General features: G+C 48.7%; 1 protein-coding gene across 5 annotated transcripts in view; it reads left to right on the top strand.

The window, feature by feature from the left end:
• Positions 1–2,772: 2,772 nt before the first annotated feature.
• Positions 2,773–17,847, top strand: part of PCNT (pericentrin) — a 126,302-nt gene continuing 111,227 nt past the window's right edge. For 4 of the 5 annotated variants that reach the window (XM_028094745.2, XM_028094746.2, XM_028094747.2 and 1 more), the window contains exons 1-2: positions 2,774–2,926; positions 5,613–5,816. In XM_028094745.2, the coding sequence (XP_027950546.2) occupies positions 2,870–2,926; positions 5,613–5,816 (261 nt within the window). In that variant the 5' untranslated portion in view covers positions 2,774–2,869. Of the gene's footprint in view, positions 2,927–5,612; positions 5,817–17,847 lie in introns of all 5 variants that reach the window. The other variant, XM_088023586.1, reaches the window with a different exon arrangement.

Genomic DNA, 17,847 nt, shown 5'->3' with positions numbered 1-17,847 from the left:
CTACATCATTTATTTGGACACTGTTTTAATTGTTAAAAATAAACTGAGAGATCAATAACATAGTCTAGAATGACCATGGAAATGATTCTGGGGTTCTAAGGAATATAGATTGAAAACCAGGGACCAAACCCGTGTGGGAAGACTCTGGGCATGCACCCCGCGGAGTCTCACATGTATTGTAACATGTAGAGGTTGCAAAAGTCAGGCTCTGGGACCGTAACTGGTCTTGGAAAGTTGACCCAGTGCTCTGCCAGTGTTGCCTGCCCGACCCCTGGTTTTGTGAGCCCACCCACACCCATGTTTGCTCAAACCACTGGATTCTGCAAGCTAAGACTGAAAGCTGCACTCACCACAGGGCTGTGGTCTGACTCAATGGAGACGTGTTTTTCTGGTGTTTGAGTTTCCAGCACCCTCTGAGGGAGGTTTGTCTAGGCTGTGAGTGCTTATGCTCACACATTCCCACTGAGGGTGAAAGATGAGCTGGTGTCAGCCAGGTTGTCATTATCACACTGACAAAGGGGCGCTATGATCACTACCCTTATTCAGTCCCAGCGGATAGAGTAAGCAGGGAGCACGCAGCCTGCAGGCAAATCCTGTCCAAGTAAAGGCGGGGGACAGGTGAGCAGAACAGAAGGAACCCCCAAAACCCAGCGCGTGTCTACGGCAACATTGCCCAGAGCAAGGCCATCCACTGCAATCTTGCTTTTTGTGCCACTTTCTCTCTTGCGGCAGGCCACTCGAGGTCATGTCATCCGAACTGGCTTTCCACAGCCCGTCGGCCCCAGTGGTGGTCACATCTCCCATGGGGCACAGAGGGACAGCTGTTCAGTTTTCCATGCCTCTCCCCGAGCTTGGGACTCCCACCTTATCCTTCTCATCTGCCTGAGCTCTGCAGTTCCCTAGTCCTGCAACTGAACTGTGGTGCTGTTCTATGTACACACTGCTTTCATTTTCCATTGAACGGTAAACGGGACACTCCAACAGGAATGAGGAAAGTTGAAGTGAGACCATGAATGTGAAGCCCATTTAGGCAAACAGGATCACCACTGGCGGAAAGCCCCGAGCTTCCCCAGTGCCCGTGCTGGCAGAACGCTCACTCGGCGTGGTTACACTACAGCAACACAAGGTGCTCGGATTGTCAGTCAGCTTATCAGCTTCCAGTGAGCTTGATTACACCAACAGCACTGGATTGTTAAACCAAACCGTGGGCAGGGAATAAAAACCTTGTATTGTTTCCCTATCTGGACAAACAGGTTCAAGTGAAGTTTGAAACTGAGGAACAATGATTTCAGGAGACTTCAGATTCCCACACAGACCATGAATGCATAACCAAAGTTATATTCCTTTTTTCTTTTAAAATTTTAACTGACTTTATTCTTTATTTTTTAGAGATTTATTTTACAGAGAGCATGCGGGCAAGTGGGGTGAAGGGGCAGAGGGAGAGGGACAGGGAGAATCTCCAGCAGACTCCCCTCTGAGCGAGGAGCCTGATATGGGGCTCGATCCCACAACTCTGAGATCATGACCTGAGTTGAAATGGAGTATCCCATGCTTAACCCACTGAGCCACCCGGGCACCCCACAGACTTTATTTTTTAGAGCAGCTTTAGCTCCACAGCAAAATGGGGCAGGAAGCACATCCCTTTTTAACAGCCATTTACGATACAATTGAAATGTACCCAAACACCCCGAAGCCTTAATTCTTTTCTGTAAGAAGGCTGTTTTGATGTTCACTTAACTAGCTCTCTCTGGGGATCGAGACCTGGGTACAATTACAGTATCATTTACAACTGCATCCTCACATTTTTCTCAAGGGACCACAGGCCGCGGGGCAGGTCGGCCCTAGGGAGCCCCTGCCCCCCGGGGTTCCTGTGCTAACAGGAGTAGACAAGTGTAAGTTTGCCTTTCCTGCCCTTCAGAGCCTCTCACCACGTGGGGTCTCTCCTAACTCTCTGATCCGGGGGACTGCTTTGCGGCGGAGGTGCGAGCGGACCCATGGCCGTGGGACCCCACCGGTAGCTGCAAGCTGGAGGCAGCCGCTGCGCATCAGAGACCTGGACGCGACACTGTGTCCCCAGTGAGAAACATGCACAGGTGCAGCCTCTGCAGCTCGGGGCCCGCCTCCCCGCTAGACTCGGGCTGTCGCGGACACAGGTCGCACGCAGCGGGCGGGACGCACAGGAAGGACACCCAGGCTGGCGGTCCCAGAGAGCGTCCCGGGGAACGGGAGTCGGGCTCCCGCCACCGCCGGGGCCTCGCAGAGAGGGAGCGGGGCGCGAAGTCGCGGCCTCCTGGACTTGCTCCGGGTGGACACGACGGTGGGCGGCCTCGCAGCCCCTTCACGGGAGCGGAGCGGCCACGCCGAACTCCCAGCTAACGAGACGGCGGACGAAGCCTGACCGCCACGCTCGCTCCAAGGCCATTCGAGGCACCGCCGCGGCCCCGGAGCTGGCGCCAGCGCACCCGCCCTACGCGCCCGCCGCCTTCCCATTGGGCAGCTAGGGCCTCTTTAAAAACCGACCAATCACAGAGGGCTCCGAGGCCTCCGCGCTCCACCATTGGTCCGGCTGGTAGGCGGAATCGTCATCCGGCCAATGGGAGGCCAGCGGCTGGCAGGGGCGGAGCTCCGTCCGGGTCGCACCGCCCTGACTGCGCGTGCGCGAGGGCAGGAACGCGACCCCTCCCCCCGCCAAATTGGCGGCGGGGCAGACGGCGCACGCCGGGGGCGGAGCTGGGCTCACGTCTGCGTGACAGTTGTCGCGGGGGGGAGGGCGAGCCCAGACTAGGGGGAGGGAGTGTAAATAAAACGAAGGCGGCGGCGTGTCGATCCCGTCACCGCTCGGGCGACCCGCGAGAAGCCCCGGAGGGAGATGGAAGAAGATGAGCAAGAGCAGCGGCGCAGAAAGGTGGAGGCCGGGAGAGCGAAGGTAAACGGCAGCGCCTCCTCCTCCTCCCGCTGTCCCAGCGTGGGTTTCCAAGGGCAGGTTCCGGTGACTGCTTCTGTTCCGCGCTAGGAGCGGATGCGGGCAGGCAGGGACCGCTGCCAGAGTCTTGCCCTTCCCGCCGACTCGGCCGGAGGCCGCCTCCTGGCCGCCGCCATCTTGAATCCGCCGCCCTCTGCCCGGCCCCGCCCCTGTGGCGGCCGCAGCCAGTCACCGGCTGAGGACGTGTGGGGTGGGGGTGGGGTGGCGCGAGGAGGCCCGGCGCGGGGCAGGCCGGGTTCGCGGGGCTGCGCCTGCGCGAGGGGCGGGGCGACGCCCGTGGGAGCTCCCGGCGGGGGCGGGCCAGCGCCGGCGGGTCTCGGCCGCGCGCCGCCCCCGGGGTTCCCGCCCTCCCTCGAGGCCTTGCCGCGCCCCGCCGCGCCCCCCGGCGTTTGCAGGGAGCTTTGCGGGAAATCTCGGCCGGTGGCGCCCTGACGGACGCTGGTGGCCTAGGAAGGCGCCGTCCCTGGGCGCCCGGCCGCATTCGGTGCAGGGAAGGGCGCGCTCCCCGCGCGCGCCCTCGTGGTCCCGCACGGCCGGGCGTCGCGCAGCCACCGCGCCTGCCCCAGCCCCGCCCGCCGGGACTCGGGACCCCGGGACGACTCACGGGAGCGGTGACCCAGCGGCCTCTGGGGCTGATCTCCGCTGCCGTCCGCTTAAGACTGCGTGCACATTGTCGTTTCGCTTGGCGGAATGCGGTTGTTTTAAATATAAAAAGTTTTGGAGTGGGGCCCGGGAACACACGAATTGTTCACATTGCAGAGTACCTCCTGCCGACCTCCTGCCTGGGACTCTCTGGGGCCCGCGAGCTCCCGTGGCCCCACTGCTGCTCGGGGCCCGGTGAGGCGCTCTGCTGGAGCCATTCCCCCAGGCCGGGCCTCCTGAGGAAGCTCCGCACCTGGGCGGAGTCCGCGGGGAGCTCGCTGTGCTGCTAGAGTCGTGTGGCTCCAGGGGTGCATTTACCATCTTGCTTCTGCCCCAGTTCTCACGTCAACACTGGTGCTTTCTGTCAGGGGGGCATATGGTGGGGATTGGGCCACGACCCGAGAACGCCCAGCTGTAGGGGCAGAGTGGATCAAGCGGGCACTTTGGCTGTGACTCCTGGCCCCACCCCATTCAGTTGTGTGTGGGCAGTTGCTCCTCTCTTGTGCCAAGGGATGAGCGAGAGTCTGCGGTGCCGCCCCGTGAGCGGGTGGAGCCATGTGAAGTTCCTGTGCTGGAGCTCAGATGCGGCCGGACGTTGGGAATTTCATAGGGACCAGCTCTTAGGAGATACTCAGGGCTCGCTCTCCCTTGGAGGGAACCCCAGGCCCAGGGCGTTAAAGGGGCCATTCACCACGCGCGGTGACTGGCGTAGCAGCATCTAATGGCAGGGTGACAGGCAGAGGACAGAGGGGCCTCATTCAGGCTTCCTGGGAAGCAGACACTTGTGACGGGTTTGAAGAGGGTAGTGGTGGCATGTTCTTTTCTTCTTTACATGTGCCTGCATGTACGTGGGCCAGGAGATGAAAATGAGCGAGTTTAATCTTTGTCGTGTGTATTCCCCGAGCTTGCCATGGTTTGTAAGCGTGCGTAAACATGCTTAAAGGAGTGTTTAGGGTGACGAGGAAGGTTCATCTCGTTGCAGGAGGAAACAGGGCACCTCTTGTTGGAGACCCCAGGCCAGAGTGGAGGGTGGTGATGTGGGAGGGAACCTGGGGGGAGTTGGTGGAGTGGGGCATAAAAGGAGGAATATGGGGCTGGTTTGGAAGGCAGGCTGTCCTGGAGACAGTTTTTCTCATGTAAATGGCCTTATGTAATTTTTCTGTGTCTGTGAAAGTGTGCATTTCCGTTACATTTACACAAATATTTCTTAAAAGCGTTTGTTTTTATGAGCACAGTTGTCGTTTGAAGGAGCCAGTGCCTCATGAAAAGCTGATATTAGATCTCATACCTTTGAATAAGATCTTAGTGGGAGACAGTGTGTGAACAGAGTCTAAAACTCTTCAGTTTGAGGGACTGAACAGAGCTAGGTTGTGTCTTCTGATGGGTGACATTCTGTGGAGGTCCCTGGTGCATTGGTGAGCTGTGTCGTGAAAAATAGAACATCTGATTCCATAAAGGAGGATCTTAGATTGACCTGGCTTAATTAATTTTTTGCTATTTCTGTACCTTGTCTCAGAATCTATGGCTAGGAAGTTTTGGCTAGGCTATATATTTCCTCGATTGGGGGGAAAATGGGAGCAAAAAGAGATTTAGCATTTATGTAGTTTTAAACCTTAAGCATGCCTTGAATAAGCTATCATTCTTTTAAATAGGTGTATTTTTTTAAATCGTATTTTTCTGTGATCTGCCAGCGGCAAGGAAAGCTATTCTGCAAGTTGGCCGTATTGCTTTCTTTTGTCCGTACATAGGCATAATTAGCAGTTCCTTCAGATAGAATTCTAACTTAAATGCTAGTATTGCAGATATTAATGAAGGCAGAGTTTGTGGGACCGGGATCTGTTGGTTGACGTGGGTCTGGTGAGGTTTGGCTGAGTACACTGAGCCAGCCCCAGAGCCTCATGTTCCCCACCAGCTCATTGGCTTTGTGGTTCTGTTACTTTTTTCTCACTTACCTTTGCCTTTACTACTTCTCTACATTTTTGCGCAGCTTGCTCACTTCCGACAGAGAAAAACAAAAGGTGACTGTGCGCATCCGAAGAAAAAGACGGCGAAGAGGAAGGGCCCGGCTGTCGATGCGCCTGTCCAGGAGGAGAGCCCGGTAGCCACCAAGGATGGTGGACTCCTGGGAAGAGGGGACGTTTGCAAAGACGAGTCGTGCGGTGACACCCCCGATGGGGCAGGAGCAGCGCAGGTGGGTTTCCTTAGCGCTGTGGTTTAACATTTTGCTTATCTTCTGGTTGTTGCCGGCTATCAAAGGTGGGGAAAGAGAGTTTCACTTCACAAAAAGGGAATGTATTTTTATGTTTTCGCCCCTACTAAATGTCTTATCTTCTATGATTTTGGATTGACTGAAGACAAGTGTCAGTATAGGTTCTTGCTTTGGTAACGGAAATTTTGTCAGCGTGAGTTCCTTGGGTGTGGCTGTATGGGTCAGCCCCTTTAACAGGCTTTTCTTTGGACACTTAAACCATAATATTCCTTCACCTGCTTATCGTTCTTGGTTCTTTACCTTCTTTCTGAATGTTGGGATGAAGAGGGAATGGGTGAAGGTGTTGCACGAATGGTGTCTTGCTGGACGAGGCACCACCATCCTCTGCTTGAGGCCCTGTGAACTGCAGGGGTAGGTGTGGCTGACTAGTGGATGCAGGCAGGGCCTGCATGGCCTGCTGATCGCCTGTAGGTGAGCTTTCATTGTGGCTTCTTATGTGCATTACTGAGGGCCCTTGAACTGTGATTATTCCTTGTCGGGTGCAACAGAGCAGGTGCAGGTTTAGGTGTTTGCTAGAATGAGCTGGAATACTGGTGACTGAGGGCAGAATTTGACAAAAAATCGTTATGTGTCTGGCCTGCTTTCTTGGAAGAGTGGTACCATTGCCAGTATGTAGTTGTACTGCCTCGTCTGGGAGGCAGCTGGCCAGCAGTCTGGGGGCCCAGCCTTTGGGTCAACCTGACCCGCCCCTGCAGGCCTGAGGTTCATCCTCTGTGCTCGTCCTGGGTTAGGGCAGCAGTTCTCAGCAGCCTTGTCCTCATCACAGCTGTGCAAGTGAACGGAAGCTGTAGTGAGGGTCCTGAGAGTTGACATCCAATGGCTGTTCTCTGTATGTTTTCTCCTAGGTTCCTTGAGGAGAAAAGCTCATAATTTATAATTAGTGGTTATTTATTTTATTTTTACTTTCAAGTCAGAGAAGTCTTTTTATTTTGAATTAAACGTCCTGTGTATTTTAGTTTTTTATTTTGAAATAATGTTCGGCTTAACAAAAAATTTGCAAAAATTAGCACAGGGTTCATGGATACCTTTCATTTAGTTTCCTGAAATGTTAACATCTTGTGTTACCGGTAGGATTATCGCTGTCAGTTTCAGTTCACACCGAAACAGTACTACGAGCTAATTGATAGAGCTTACTCAGATTTCTCCCACTGTCCCACTACGGCCCTTTTCCTGGTCCGGGATTGTGTGCTGTAGCTCAGTGTCCTGCCGTCTCTGTCTACTCCAGTCTGAGACAGTTTCTCAGTCTTACCTTGTCTTTTATAAGTTGGACGTAGAGAGAGAAAGCGTGTGCACAAGCTTGGGTGGGGGGTGGGGAGGGGGAGGGAGAAGCAAGCTCCCCGCTGAGCAGGGCTCCTGACGTGGGGCTCGATCCCAGGACCCTGGGATCATGACCTGAGCTGAAGGCAGACACTTAACCAACTGAGCCACCCAGGTGCCCCTTGGTAGTTATTTTGTGGAATGCCTGTCAGTTTGGATTTATTTGATGTTTACTCCTGATTAAAATCAGGTTATGAATTTTGGTGAGAACATGGTAGAAGTGATGATATTCCCTGCTCAGTGCACCTGGTATTGACACTTGATAGTCTCACTACTACTGGTAATGTCAACTTTGATCACTTACTGTGGGACCTGCCAGATGTCTCTTGATAGAAAAGTTACTGTTTTTAACTTTGTAGTTAGTAAGTGTATTGTGTGGAGATAGAGACCCTGCAAAGCCCTATTTCTCATGCTTTCCTCCACTAATTTTACCTTTCTTTTTTTTTTTTTATTTCAAGATCTAGATTTTATTTATTTGAGAGAGAGAGAGAATGAGAGAGAGAGAGAAAGCACATGAGATGGGGGGAGGGTCAGAGGGAGAAGCAGACTCCCCGCCGAGCAGGGAGCCCGATGCGGGACTCAATCCCGGGACTCCAGGATCATGACCTGAGCCGAAGGCAGTTGCTTAACCAACTGAGCCACCCAGGTGCCCTAATTTTACCTTTCATTGATGATTCTTGCTTGCAACAATTATTATGGTGGTGTTGGCCAAATGATTTTTGTTTCTAGCATTTTTTTTTTTTTTAAAGATTTTATTTATTTGAGAGAGAGAGTGAGAGATCACGAGTGCGCGCACGAGTTGGGAATGGGCAGAGGGAGAGGGAGAAGCAGGCTCCCCGCTAAACAGGGAGCCCGATGCGGGACTGGATCCCCAGACCCTGGGATCATGACCTGAGCCGAAGGCAGATGCTTAACAAACTGAGCCACCCAGGTGCCCTGTTTCTATCATTTTGTCTCCATATATTAAATGACATTCTGCTGTAAGGAGGAACTGTCACTTCCCTCTAGTGTATTTATGTGTGCAATTATTTATACCAGTATGGACTTAGGGATTTTTCTTTTTTTCCTTTTTTAAGTAAACTTTACACACAACATGGGGCTCAAACTCATGACCCCGTGATCAAGAGTTACATGCTGTACTGACTGAGCCGGCCAGGCGCACCTCGGTTCTTAATTCTGTGGGTTTTAACCCATCATGTCAACCATATCAGTGTTTATTTTGTTGCTGAAATACATAGATTTGGCCATTGGGCGTGCCTTTGAATTGGCATCTGCCCTTCCTACATGTCCTCATTGTTTCTGGCACCTTAATTCCTTACATTTTGGCACCAAGATTTTCCAAGTTTATTTTGTCCTTTTCCTGTTATCAGCTCATTCTTCAAGCTCTGGTTTATTTTAGTGGAGAATGGTATTTAGAAACCAATATCTGGGCGATAGGTGTGCTTATTGCTATTGGAGTATTTTTGCTTCTAGCCTGTTTCAAGAGAGCTAGGTCTCTCTGTTTCTTTGTCAGCCTGTGTGTATAATAAAAACCATGAGTTCACACTAGTACCTTCAGTTTCCATCCAACATCACAGGAATCATTCTAGCTTCCCCCCGTCCTTAATCTTAATTCCTTTAACCAATAGTGAGAAACCTGGCTGCCTTATCTACAATATATTTACTTATTTTTTCAGTCTTAAAATATATACAAATTAGTTTCAGAATTGCTAATCCTCACTCCTGTGAAAAACAAATTTACTAACTAGAATATTTGTATATATAGTGGGCCCTTCAGCAACAAGGGGGTTGGGGCATTGACCTCCCTGTGCTGTTGAAAAGAGGCCTATAACTTTTGACTTCCCAAAACATAACTGCTGTTAGCCTACTGTTGACCGGAAGCCTTACCAGCAAAATGATGTAACAGTCGATTAACACATATTTTGTGTGTTTTCTGTATCACATACAGTATTCTTTTTTTTTTTTTTTAAAGATTTTATTTATTTATTTGAGAGAGGGAGAGCCTGAGCATGAGTTGGGGGGGAGGGGCAGAGGGAGAGGGAGAAACAGGCTTCCCGTGGAGCAGGGAGCCCGATGCGGGGCTCGATCCCAGGACCCTGAAATCATGACCTGAGCTGAAGGCGGACGCTTCACCGACTGAGCCACCCAGGCGCTCCTACAGTATTCTTATAATAAAGTAAGATAGTGGAAAGAAAATGTAATTGAAGTCATAAGGACGAGAAGATACGTTTACAGTACTGTATATTGAAGTCATAAGGAAGAGAAGATACGTTTACAGTACTGTACTGTGTTTGTTGAAAAAAGTTTGTAAGTGGACCCCTGTTGTTCAAGGGTCAGCTCTAGTTCTTTTTGGCTTTAGCATCCCAAAGTTTGTTGTGTAGTGTTCCAAAGTTGTTTAGTTTTTTTATTCTTTACTTGTTATAGTTATTTATTTGTAATGCAGTTAGTTTTGTTTGTTTTATTGTTTGTGTTCTATTTTGGTTCTTCTCACATCCAGTTTGATTGTATTTAATTATTTTTTGAGTAAGTGAAACATTAATTTCCAAGATGGCAAAAATCAGAGCTGTACTCGATGTCATTTCTTCCTCTTCCCTATCTAGGAATGTGGTATATGGTACGGTTGGATCCTATGGTAGGTGTGTGTTTAACCTTTTAAAAATCTGCCAGAAATGGTCCTCCAAACTGGTCGTGCCATTTTGCATTCCCATCAGCAATTCAAATTCCGAAATACAAAGGAATGAGCATTCAAGACATATAAAGACGTGGAGGGGCCTTAATGCACCTGACTGAGTTTGAAGGGGCCAGTGTGACAGGCTGTACACTGTGACTCTCTTTGCAGAGCACTCTGGCGAAGGTAAAGCTGCGGAGGTGGTAAACAGAAGAGCAGTTGGGGGGAGAGCTGGATCAGTGAAGCAGAGATCTTCCAGGGAAACTATGCTGTGTGGTCGTGTAATTTTTAAAACATCGTATTGAAATATATTTGTATGCAAATTGAAAGAACCATTTAGGAGTTTGAGGGACCGCAGGATGGAATGCAGACTGTGACAAAAAGCTACACCAGTATGACCAGTGTGCAAAGCAGCCTCACTTAAGGGGGTGAGGGAAAGGTGCTGACCTGAGTCGCTTTGGGAGTGAGTGGAGTTTGGAGGACTGAAGGCATGGGGAGCCGGGCATAAACAGTGGCTCTGGTTGGTAAAGTGGTTTCCCATGAGAATAAGGGTGAAGGATTCTGGTACTGTGTACTTGTATACTGGAATTGAGCAACCAAGAAAGGACGGCCGGTGGCAGGAGCGAGGTGTCCCGTTGTCTCCTGACATGCTCATGTATGCCCCGGTTTGCATTTGGATTGAAATGAAGGTGAGGGCCCTGGGGTCTGGGCTGTATGGGGAAGGCAGTGGAGAGGTCAACCGGAAGAAAAGGGTGGGAAGAGGTCAGGGGAGATTGAAGGGCTGTGCGTGAGTCACTCGAGCTGTCAGAGCACCACAGATGTTGATTTTCTGTTCTAGAGGCTGGATGTCCAAGACCAAGTGTTGTCAGGGTTGGGTTCTGGTGAGGCTGCTCAGTGTGTCCTCACATGGTCTCCCCTCTGTGTGGGGGACAATAGTCCTATTGGGTTAGACTCCCATCCTATTATCTCCTTAAAAGCCCTGTCTTCAAATAGAGTCACGATGGGGGTTAGGGCTTCCACCTAAGAATTTTGGGGATACACTTAAGTCCATAACCTTCTACCCTCTGGTCCCCCAAATTCATCTTTATTGCATGTAAAATACATTCACTCCATCCCAGTGGCCCCAGATGTCTTAACTCTTTCAAGCATGTATTCCAAGTCCCGAGTCTCATCTAGAAATCAGATATAGGTAAGACCTGAGGTGGGATTCCTTCCGAGGAGGAATTTCTCTCCAGCTGTGAGGCTGTGAAAACAACGTTATGTGCTTCCCAAATACAGTGGTGGGACAGGCGTGGGATAGACCACCCTACTCCAAAAGGGTAATGGGTCCCCAGCAAGTCCAAAAGCTGGTTGGCAGATTCTGTTGGATTTTTTTTTTTTTAAAGGTTTTATTTATTTATTTGAGGGAGAGAACGCACATGTGCACGCGCATGAGCAGGGAGTAGGGACAAAGGGAGAAGCAGACTCCCCGCTGAGCAGGGAGCCCAATGCAGGGGCTCAGTCCCGGAGTCCTGGGATCATGACCTGAGCCAAAAGCAGATGCTTAACTGACTGAACCACCCAGGTGCCCCTCTGTTGGATCTTAAGGCTAAAACACTGCTTGAAGTAGAAAATTACTACTTGTAGTAACAGTTGTAAGTAAAAAACCAAAATGCTTTGCCATGGTCACTGTATGAAAGCGGATCCCTGGCCACACCTCCCTCCCTGTCCACAAGGGTGAGGACAGAAACACTTCTGCACCACTGTCCCCCCAAGCCCCTCAAATGGCTGAGATAACTCAGAATTAACTCAACTTCCCTTCCCCACGCAGCGAAAACCAGGTCACAGCCATCAGTGTCTCCTCCAAAAGTGGCATGAAGAGGACCATGTCCTTGAGAGTCGTGGTCTGGAGGTGGAGGAGCTTCAGGCCCAGCTGCTCTGTGTCCTGGCATCCGTGCCAGCAGGGTCACTGTTCATCTGTTGACGTCTTGCCTCTTTCAAAGGAAATCTCACATGTATTGTAATGTGCGAAGGCTAGGCGATACCTCCCAGTCGTGGATCCAGGCTAGGCGTTACCTCCTATGTCGTGGATCCAGGCTAGGCGATACCTGCTAGTCGTGGATCCAGGCTAGGCGTTACTTCCTACGTTGTGGATCCAGGCTAGGCGTTACCTCCTATGTCGTGGATCCAGGCTAGGTGATACCTGCTAGTTGTGGATCCAGGCTAGGTGATACCTCCTCCATCATGGATTCAGGCTAGACGATACCTCCTAGTCGTGGATCCAGGCTAGGCGATACCTGCTAGTCATGGATCCAGGCTAGGCGTTACCTCCTACGTCGTGGATCCAGGCTAGGCGTTACCTGCTAGTCGTGGATCCAGGCTAGGTGATACCTCCTCCATCGTGGATTCAGGCTAGACGATACCTCCTAGTCATGGATCCAGGCTAGGCGTTACCTCCTACGTCGTGGATCCAGGCTAGGCGTTACCTGCTAGTCGTGGATCCAGGCTAGGTGATACCTCCTCCATCGTGGATTCAGGCTAGACGATACCTCCTAGTCATGGATCCAGGCTAGACGTTACCTCCTACGTCGTGGATCCAGGCTAGGCGATACCTCCTAGTCGTGGATCCAGGCTAGGCGTTACCTGCTAGTCGTGGATCCAGGCTAGGCGTTACCTCCTCCATCGTGAATCCAGGCTAGGCAATACCTCCTAGTTGTGGATCCAGGCTAGGCGATACCTCCTAGTTGTGGATCCAGGCTAGGCGTTACCTCCTATGTCGTGGATCCAGGCTAGGCGATACCTGGTAGTTGTGGATCCAGGCTAGGCGATACCTGTTAGTTGTGGATCCAGGCTAGGTGATACCTCCTCCATCGTGAATCCAGGCTAGGCGATACCTCCTAGTTGTGGATCCAGGCTAGGCGATACCTCCTCCATCGTGAATCCAGGCTAGGCGATACCTCCTAGTTGTGGATCCAGGCTAGGCGATACCTCCCGGTCGTGGATCCAGGCTAGGTGATACCTCCTCCATCGTGAATCCAGGCTAGGCGATACCTCCTAGTCATGGATCCAGGCTAGACGATACCTCCTACGTCGTGGATCCAGGCTAGGCGATACCTGGTAGTTGTGGATCCAGGCTAGGTGATACCTCCTCCATCGTGAATCCAGGCTAGGCGATACCTCCTAGTTGTGGATCCAGGCTAGGCGATACCTCCTGGTCGTGGATTCGTTTTGATGTGTCTGAGCTTTTGCCTTCCTCCACCTCTCGCTGGGGTGTGACTGGCCTGTGGGAAGGCCTGGGGGGGGGGTCAATGTCGGGAGTGGTGGGCCAGAAGGGCAGGCGTGGCGGTGCTGGTTGGTGTCCTCTGGCTCCTGTGTGTGGAAGGAGTTCAGTTGCCCTGGGCGGGGTTGTCGTTTCCTGGGCAGTCCTGCCCATGCCCCCTGTGCTCCTGGGGTGACTGTGACTCCTGGTGAGGGGCCCTGCTGCCCGAGACCTATGCCTGTAGCTTCACGCCACAGGAGGAGACACTGATGGCTGTGACCTGGTTTTCGCTGCGTAGGGAAGGGAAGTTGAGTTAATTCTGAGTTATCTCAGCCATTTGAGGGGGTTGGGGGGACAGTGGTGCAGAAGTGTTTCTGTCCTCACCCTTGTGGACAGGGAGGGAGGTGTGGCCAGGGATCCGCTTTCATACAGTGACCATGGCAAAGCATTTTGGTTTTTTACTTACAACTGTTACTACAAGTAGTAATTTTCTACTTCAAGCAGTATTTTAAACCCAGAAGCTCATGAAATATGTGGGCTCTTTCTCTAGAAAGACGTGCATGCTCATTCAATCAAGATTTTGCTTACAGGGGCGCCTGGGTGGTTCAGTGGGTTAGGAGTCCGTGTCTCGATCTCAGCTCAGGTCTTGATCTCAAGTTTGTGAGTTCAAGCCCTGTGTTGGGGTCCACGCTGGGTGTGGAACCTACTTAAAAAAAATTTTTTTTTATTTTTGCTTACCACATGTGTTGTCTGTGGATGCCAGCAAGGATCTTGCACTAACTTTCCGTGTGGGGGCTTCCCCTGCCCAGCAGTTCTGCTTATCTGACCTTTTCGGCTGCAGAGTTCCTTTGCAGTCATGGTGGCTGCATACAAGGGAGAGAGACACTCCTCTCTGTGTCTGCCGGCTCTTAAAATGGTGGGCAGTGGTCAGGCATCCGATAAAGGTTTTTTTTTCAGAGTTGTTACTTTGATGAGCTAATGGTAATCATAAGCTGAAAAGGTAGTCATCAGATGTTATCCCTGCTGGTTCTCAGACTTTGTTCTTAAGGTTTCCAGAAGCCTGCAGTTCCAGACAGGGCATTTAATTCCCTTGGTCTGTACACTACCCCTCCCCACCCCCGACTTAACTTTGTAATGTAGTTGTTAAAGTAATCTGTTGCTCATCTTGAAGAATTGACCATATTTTGGATTTTGTTGTTTGCATCCCTTTGGGTTGTTGGAAAGGATCCTCTGACACCCTGTCCCTCTGTATAGTTTCTATAAACTGGTACTTCAGTCTAGATTAGAGGCTTGATTGGATTATGGTAGTTGTTTGTTTGTTTTTTTTTAATTTTCCTTTCAAAATTTTATTTAAATTCAGTTTAGTTAACATATTGTGTATTATTGGTTTCAGAGGTAGAGATCAGTGATTCATCAGCTGCATACAACACCCGCTGCTCATTCCATCATGTGCCCTCCTTAATGCCCATCCATCACCTGGTTACCCGACCCCCCCACCTCTATCCCCTCCAGCAACCCTCAGTTTGTTTCCTAGAGTTAGGAGTTATGGTAGTCTTTTTAATGGCAAGAATATTTTGTAATTGTGCACTTCTGTCAGAAAGCATACAATGCTTGGTAGTCTCTGTGGTGTTACAGTGGCTTTAGGCCCAGTCTGCATGCTTGTCCACTTCAAAGGTCCTTGTGAACTTTTTATCTCAGGTTTTGGTAGCCATTGTGGGTTATTGCCTAGAACTGTTATTTCACCAGTGAGCACAAAATACTAATATTTCAGTTCTGCCATTCTTTCTTTATTGATTGTCATATCTATAAGGAGAACTTCCCTTTATCGGTTATTCGGTTACCCTGAGGTCCAGTTTGCATTGGGAAGGCAGGGAAAATGCTTCATTCTTTCCCTTTAGTCACCGGTTTAAAAAAGTTCCTCATTTCCCTGGGCTACAGTTCTCCAGATGTGACCAATGAAATGGCTTTCTTGAGCATCACTGTAAATTTGCCTGTTTTTAATGATTTGTCATGAGCGCCTCGTATGCCTGTTACCGTGCTGCTCAGATTTTCCCGTGTTTCACCAGGGAGTGCATCCTTAGTTTGACCCTCCACAGTCATAACTATGATGGCAGCCTTGCTTTTGGAAAAAAAATGTCGCGGGTCAGCTTGTACATTTCCTGCCCCAGCCATTTCTCTGCGACTCCTGGCTCCTCCTAGTGGGAAAGAGTATTCAGAAACATGATCTGGACATTAGGGGTTTCATTGTTTCTAGGTCATGTCAGTGAATAGTTAGGGTTTTGTTTTATAGTTTATGAGTTCATACTGACATTTTCAGATTAGTAGGTTACGATTCTACTTAAGTTTGAAATTTCTAACATTAAAAACGTATGTTCCTAACATGAACATAATTACCCAGTTGCTTTTCTCTATATATAGTTTTAAAATACCAGCATTATTAATAACCGTGTGATTTCTTTGCGTTTTTTGTCCTTTAAGTATTTTCCACAGTGATGTGCAAATTACTTTCTTTTAAAGTCACTTGAAATAGTTTTTGCTTTATGTGATTAAGCTGGTCACTTAATATATTTATATTCATTTGTTTTATTTTCTCTTCATGTTTTAGGGATTTTTTTTTCATTTGTTTTAGCTTTACAGTTGTGTAAAACATCAACGCGGTTCCAAAATTGAATCTATAAAGTCAAAGTATATTCAGATGGTTTGACTAATATATGCCTGTTCCTTACATACTATTTCGTTCCTTGTTTTCTAGGTAACTATTTAGTTGCTTGCTTATTGTTACATTTCTAAAAACAGAAGCAAGTATGTGCATATATCCCTTACCGTCTGTTTCTTTTGTGGCAGGATACTTTACATATTTTCTGTATCTTGCTTTTTTCACTTACAACAGTATCCTGGCAATCACACCACAGCCGTTTAGGCGTCCGACTCTTGATCTTAGCTCAGATCTGGAAGATAGGGTCGTGAGTTCAAGTCCCATGTTGGACTCCATGTTGGCTGTGGAGCCTACTTAAACACAAATAAACAAATAGTGTATTATCTAAGAAAAATGAGAAGCAGTTTTTTACGATTACCAACATATTTGCCAATTCCAGGGCTTTTGTTTGTTGGTGTCAACCCCATTTTTTATCATGTATCATTTTTCCTTCAGCCTGAAGAACTTCCTTTCAACAGTTTTTTTGGTAGTGCGGGTCTGCTGATGAATTTCTTGGTTTTTGTTGTTGTTTGTCTGAAAATGACTTTGTTTTGACTTTATATTTGAAAGAAATTTTTACTGGATGTAGAATTTGAAGTTGATAGTTTTGTTTTTGCAGCACATTTACCTTGTGGTCCCATGGTCTTCGGGCCTACATAGTTTCTGAAGATATCTGCTGTCATTCTTCATTTCTCTTTCTGCAGAGTCTTTTCTTTCTTTTTTGGGGGTACTTTATTTTTTTATTTTTTAAAGATTTTATTTATTTGACAGAGAGACAGCGAGAGAGGGAACACAAGCAGGGGGAGTGGGAGAGGGGAAAGCACACTCCTCGCAGAGCAGGGAGCCCGATGCAGGACTGGATCCCAGGACCCTGAGGTCATGACCTGAGCCGAAGGCAGACACCGAACAACTGAGCCACCCAGGCGCCCATTTTGGGGGTACTTTTAAAAACGTTTGTTTTTATTTCTAGTTTCCGACTGTTTTATTATGATGAGCCTAGGGAGGTTTCCTTTGTGTTTATACTGCTTGGGATTTGTTGACCTTAATGGAACTTTGAAATTTGGAAAATTTTTGGCCATTTCTTCAAATACTTTTTCTGTTTCCTCCCATCCCTCTCCCTCTGTGACCTCAAATTTATATACTGGAAATTGTTTAGTGTTATCCTGTGGGTTGTTTAGACTTTGCTTTATTTACTTATTAAATTTTTTTTTCCAGTCTGTGTATCTCTGTGCTTCTTTTTAGTAAGCTTCTATTGCCCTGTCTTCAAGTAACTGATCTTTTCTTTGGCAATATCTACTCTGTTAATCCAGTATGGTGAATTCCTTTTTGTTTCAGGTATTTTGTTTTATTATTTTTCACTCCTCATTGTGTTCATGTTTTCCTTTAAATACTGGTTATCAATGTAATAGCTATTTTAATGTCCCTGTCTGCTAATTCTATCATCTCTGTCATTTTTGGATATATTTCCATTGGACTGATTTTTCTTTTAGTTATGGGTCACATTTCCCACCTTTTGGCATGTTTAATAATTTTTGATTAGATGTCAAGCATTGTCAGTGTTAACATTATTGAGTGTCTGGACTTTGCTGGTTTAGCTTTGTTTTGGTAAGCGTTTGACTTTTGAAAAAAAATTTTTTTCATTGTCGATTTGCAGGAATTCTTTTTTTTTTTTTTTAAGATTTGTTTATTTGAGGTGGGGAGGGGTAGGAGAGGGGCAGGGGGAGAGGAAGAGGAGGGAGTCTTAAGTAGACTCCATGTGGAGTGAGGAGCCAGTCGCTCAGCTTGATCTCATAACCTTAAGATCACGACCTGAGCTGAAACCAAGAGTTGAACACTTAACTAACTGTGCCATTCAGGTGCCCTGATTTGTAGGAATTCTTTTTTTTTTTTAAAGATTTTATTTATTTATTTATTTGAGAGAGACAGAGAATGAAAGATAGAGAGCATGAGAGGGAAGAGGGTCAGAGGGAGAAGCAGACTCCCTGCTGAGCAGGGAGCCCGATGTGGGACTCGATCCCGGGACTCCAGGATCGTG

Source organism: Eumetopias jubatus, unplaced genomic scaffold (genome assembly GCF_037043125.1).
Source record: "Eumetopias jubatus isolate StellerSeaLion01/CBP00866 unplaced genomic scaffold, mEumJub1_p1.0 scaffold_1, whole genome shotgun sequence".
NCBI lineage: Eukaryota > Metazoa > Chordata > Mammalia > Carnivora > Otariidae > Eumetopias > Eumetopias jubatus.
The sequence above is the reverse complement of the archived record's forward strand: the minus strand, read 5'-3'. Positions and strand labels throughout refer to the sequence as shown.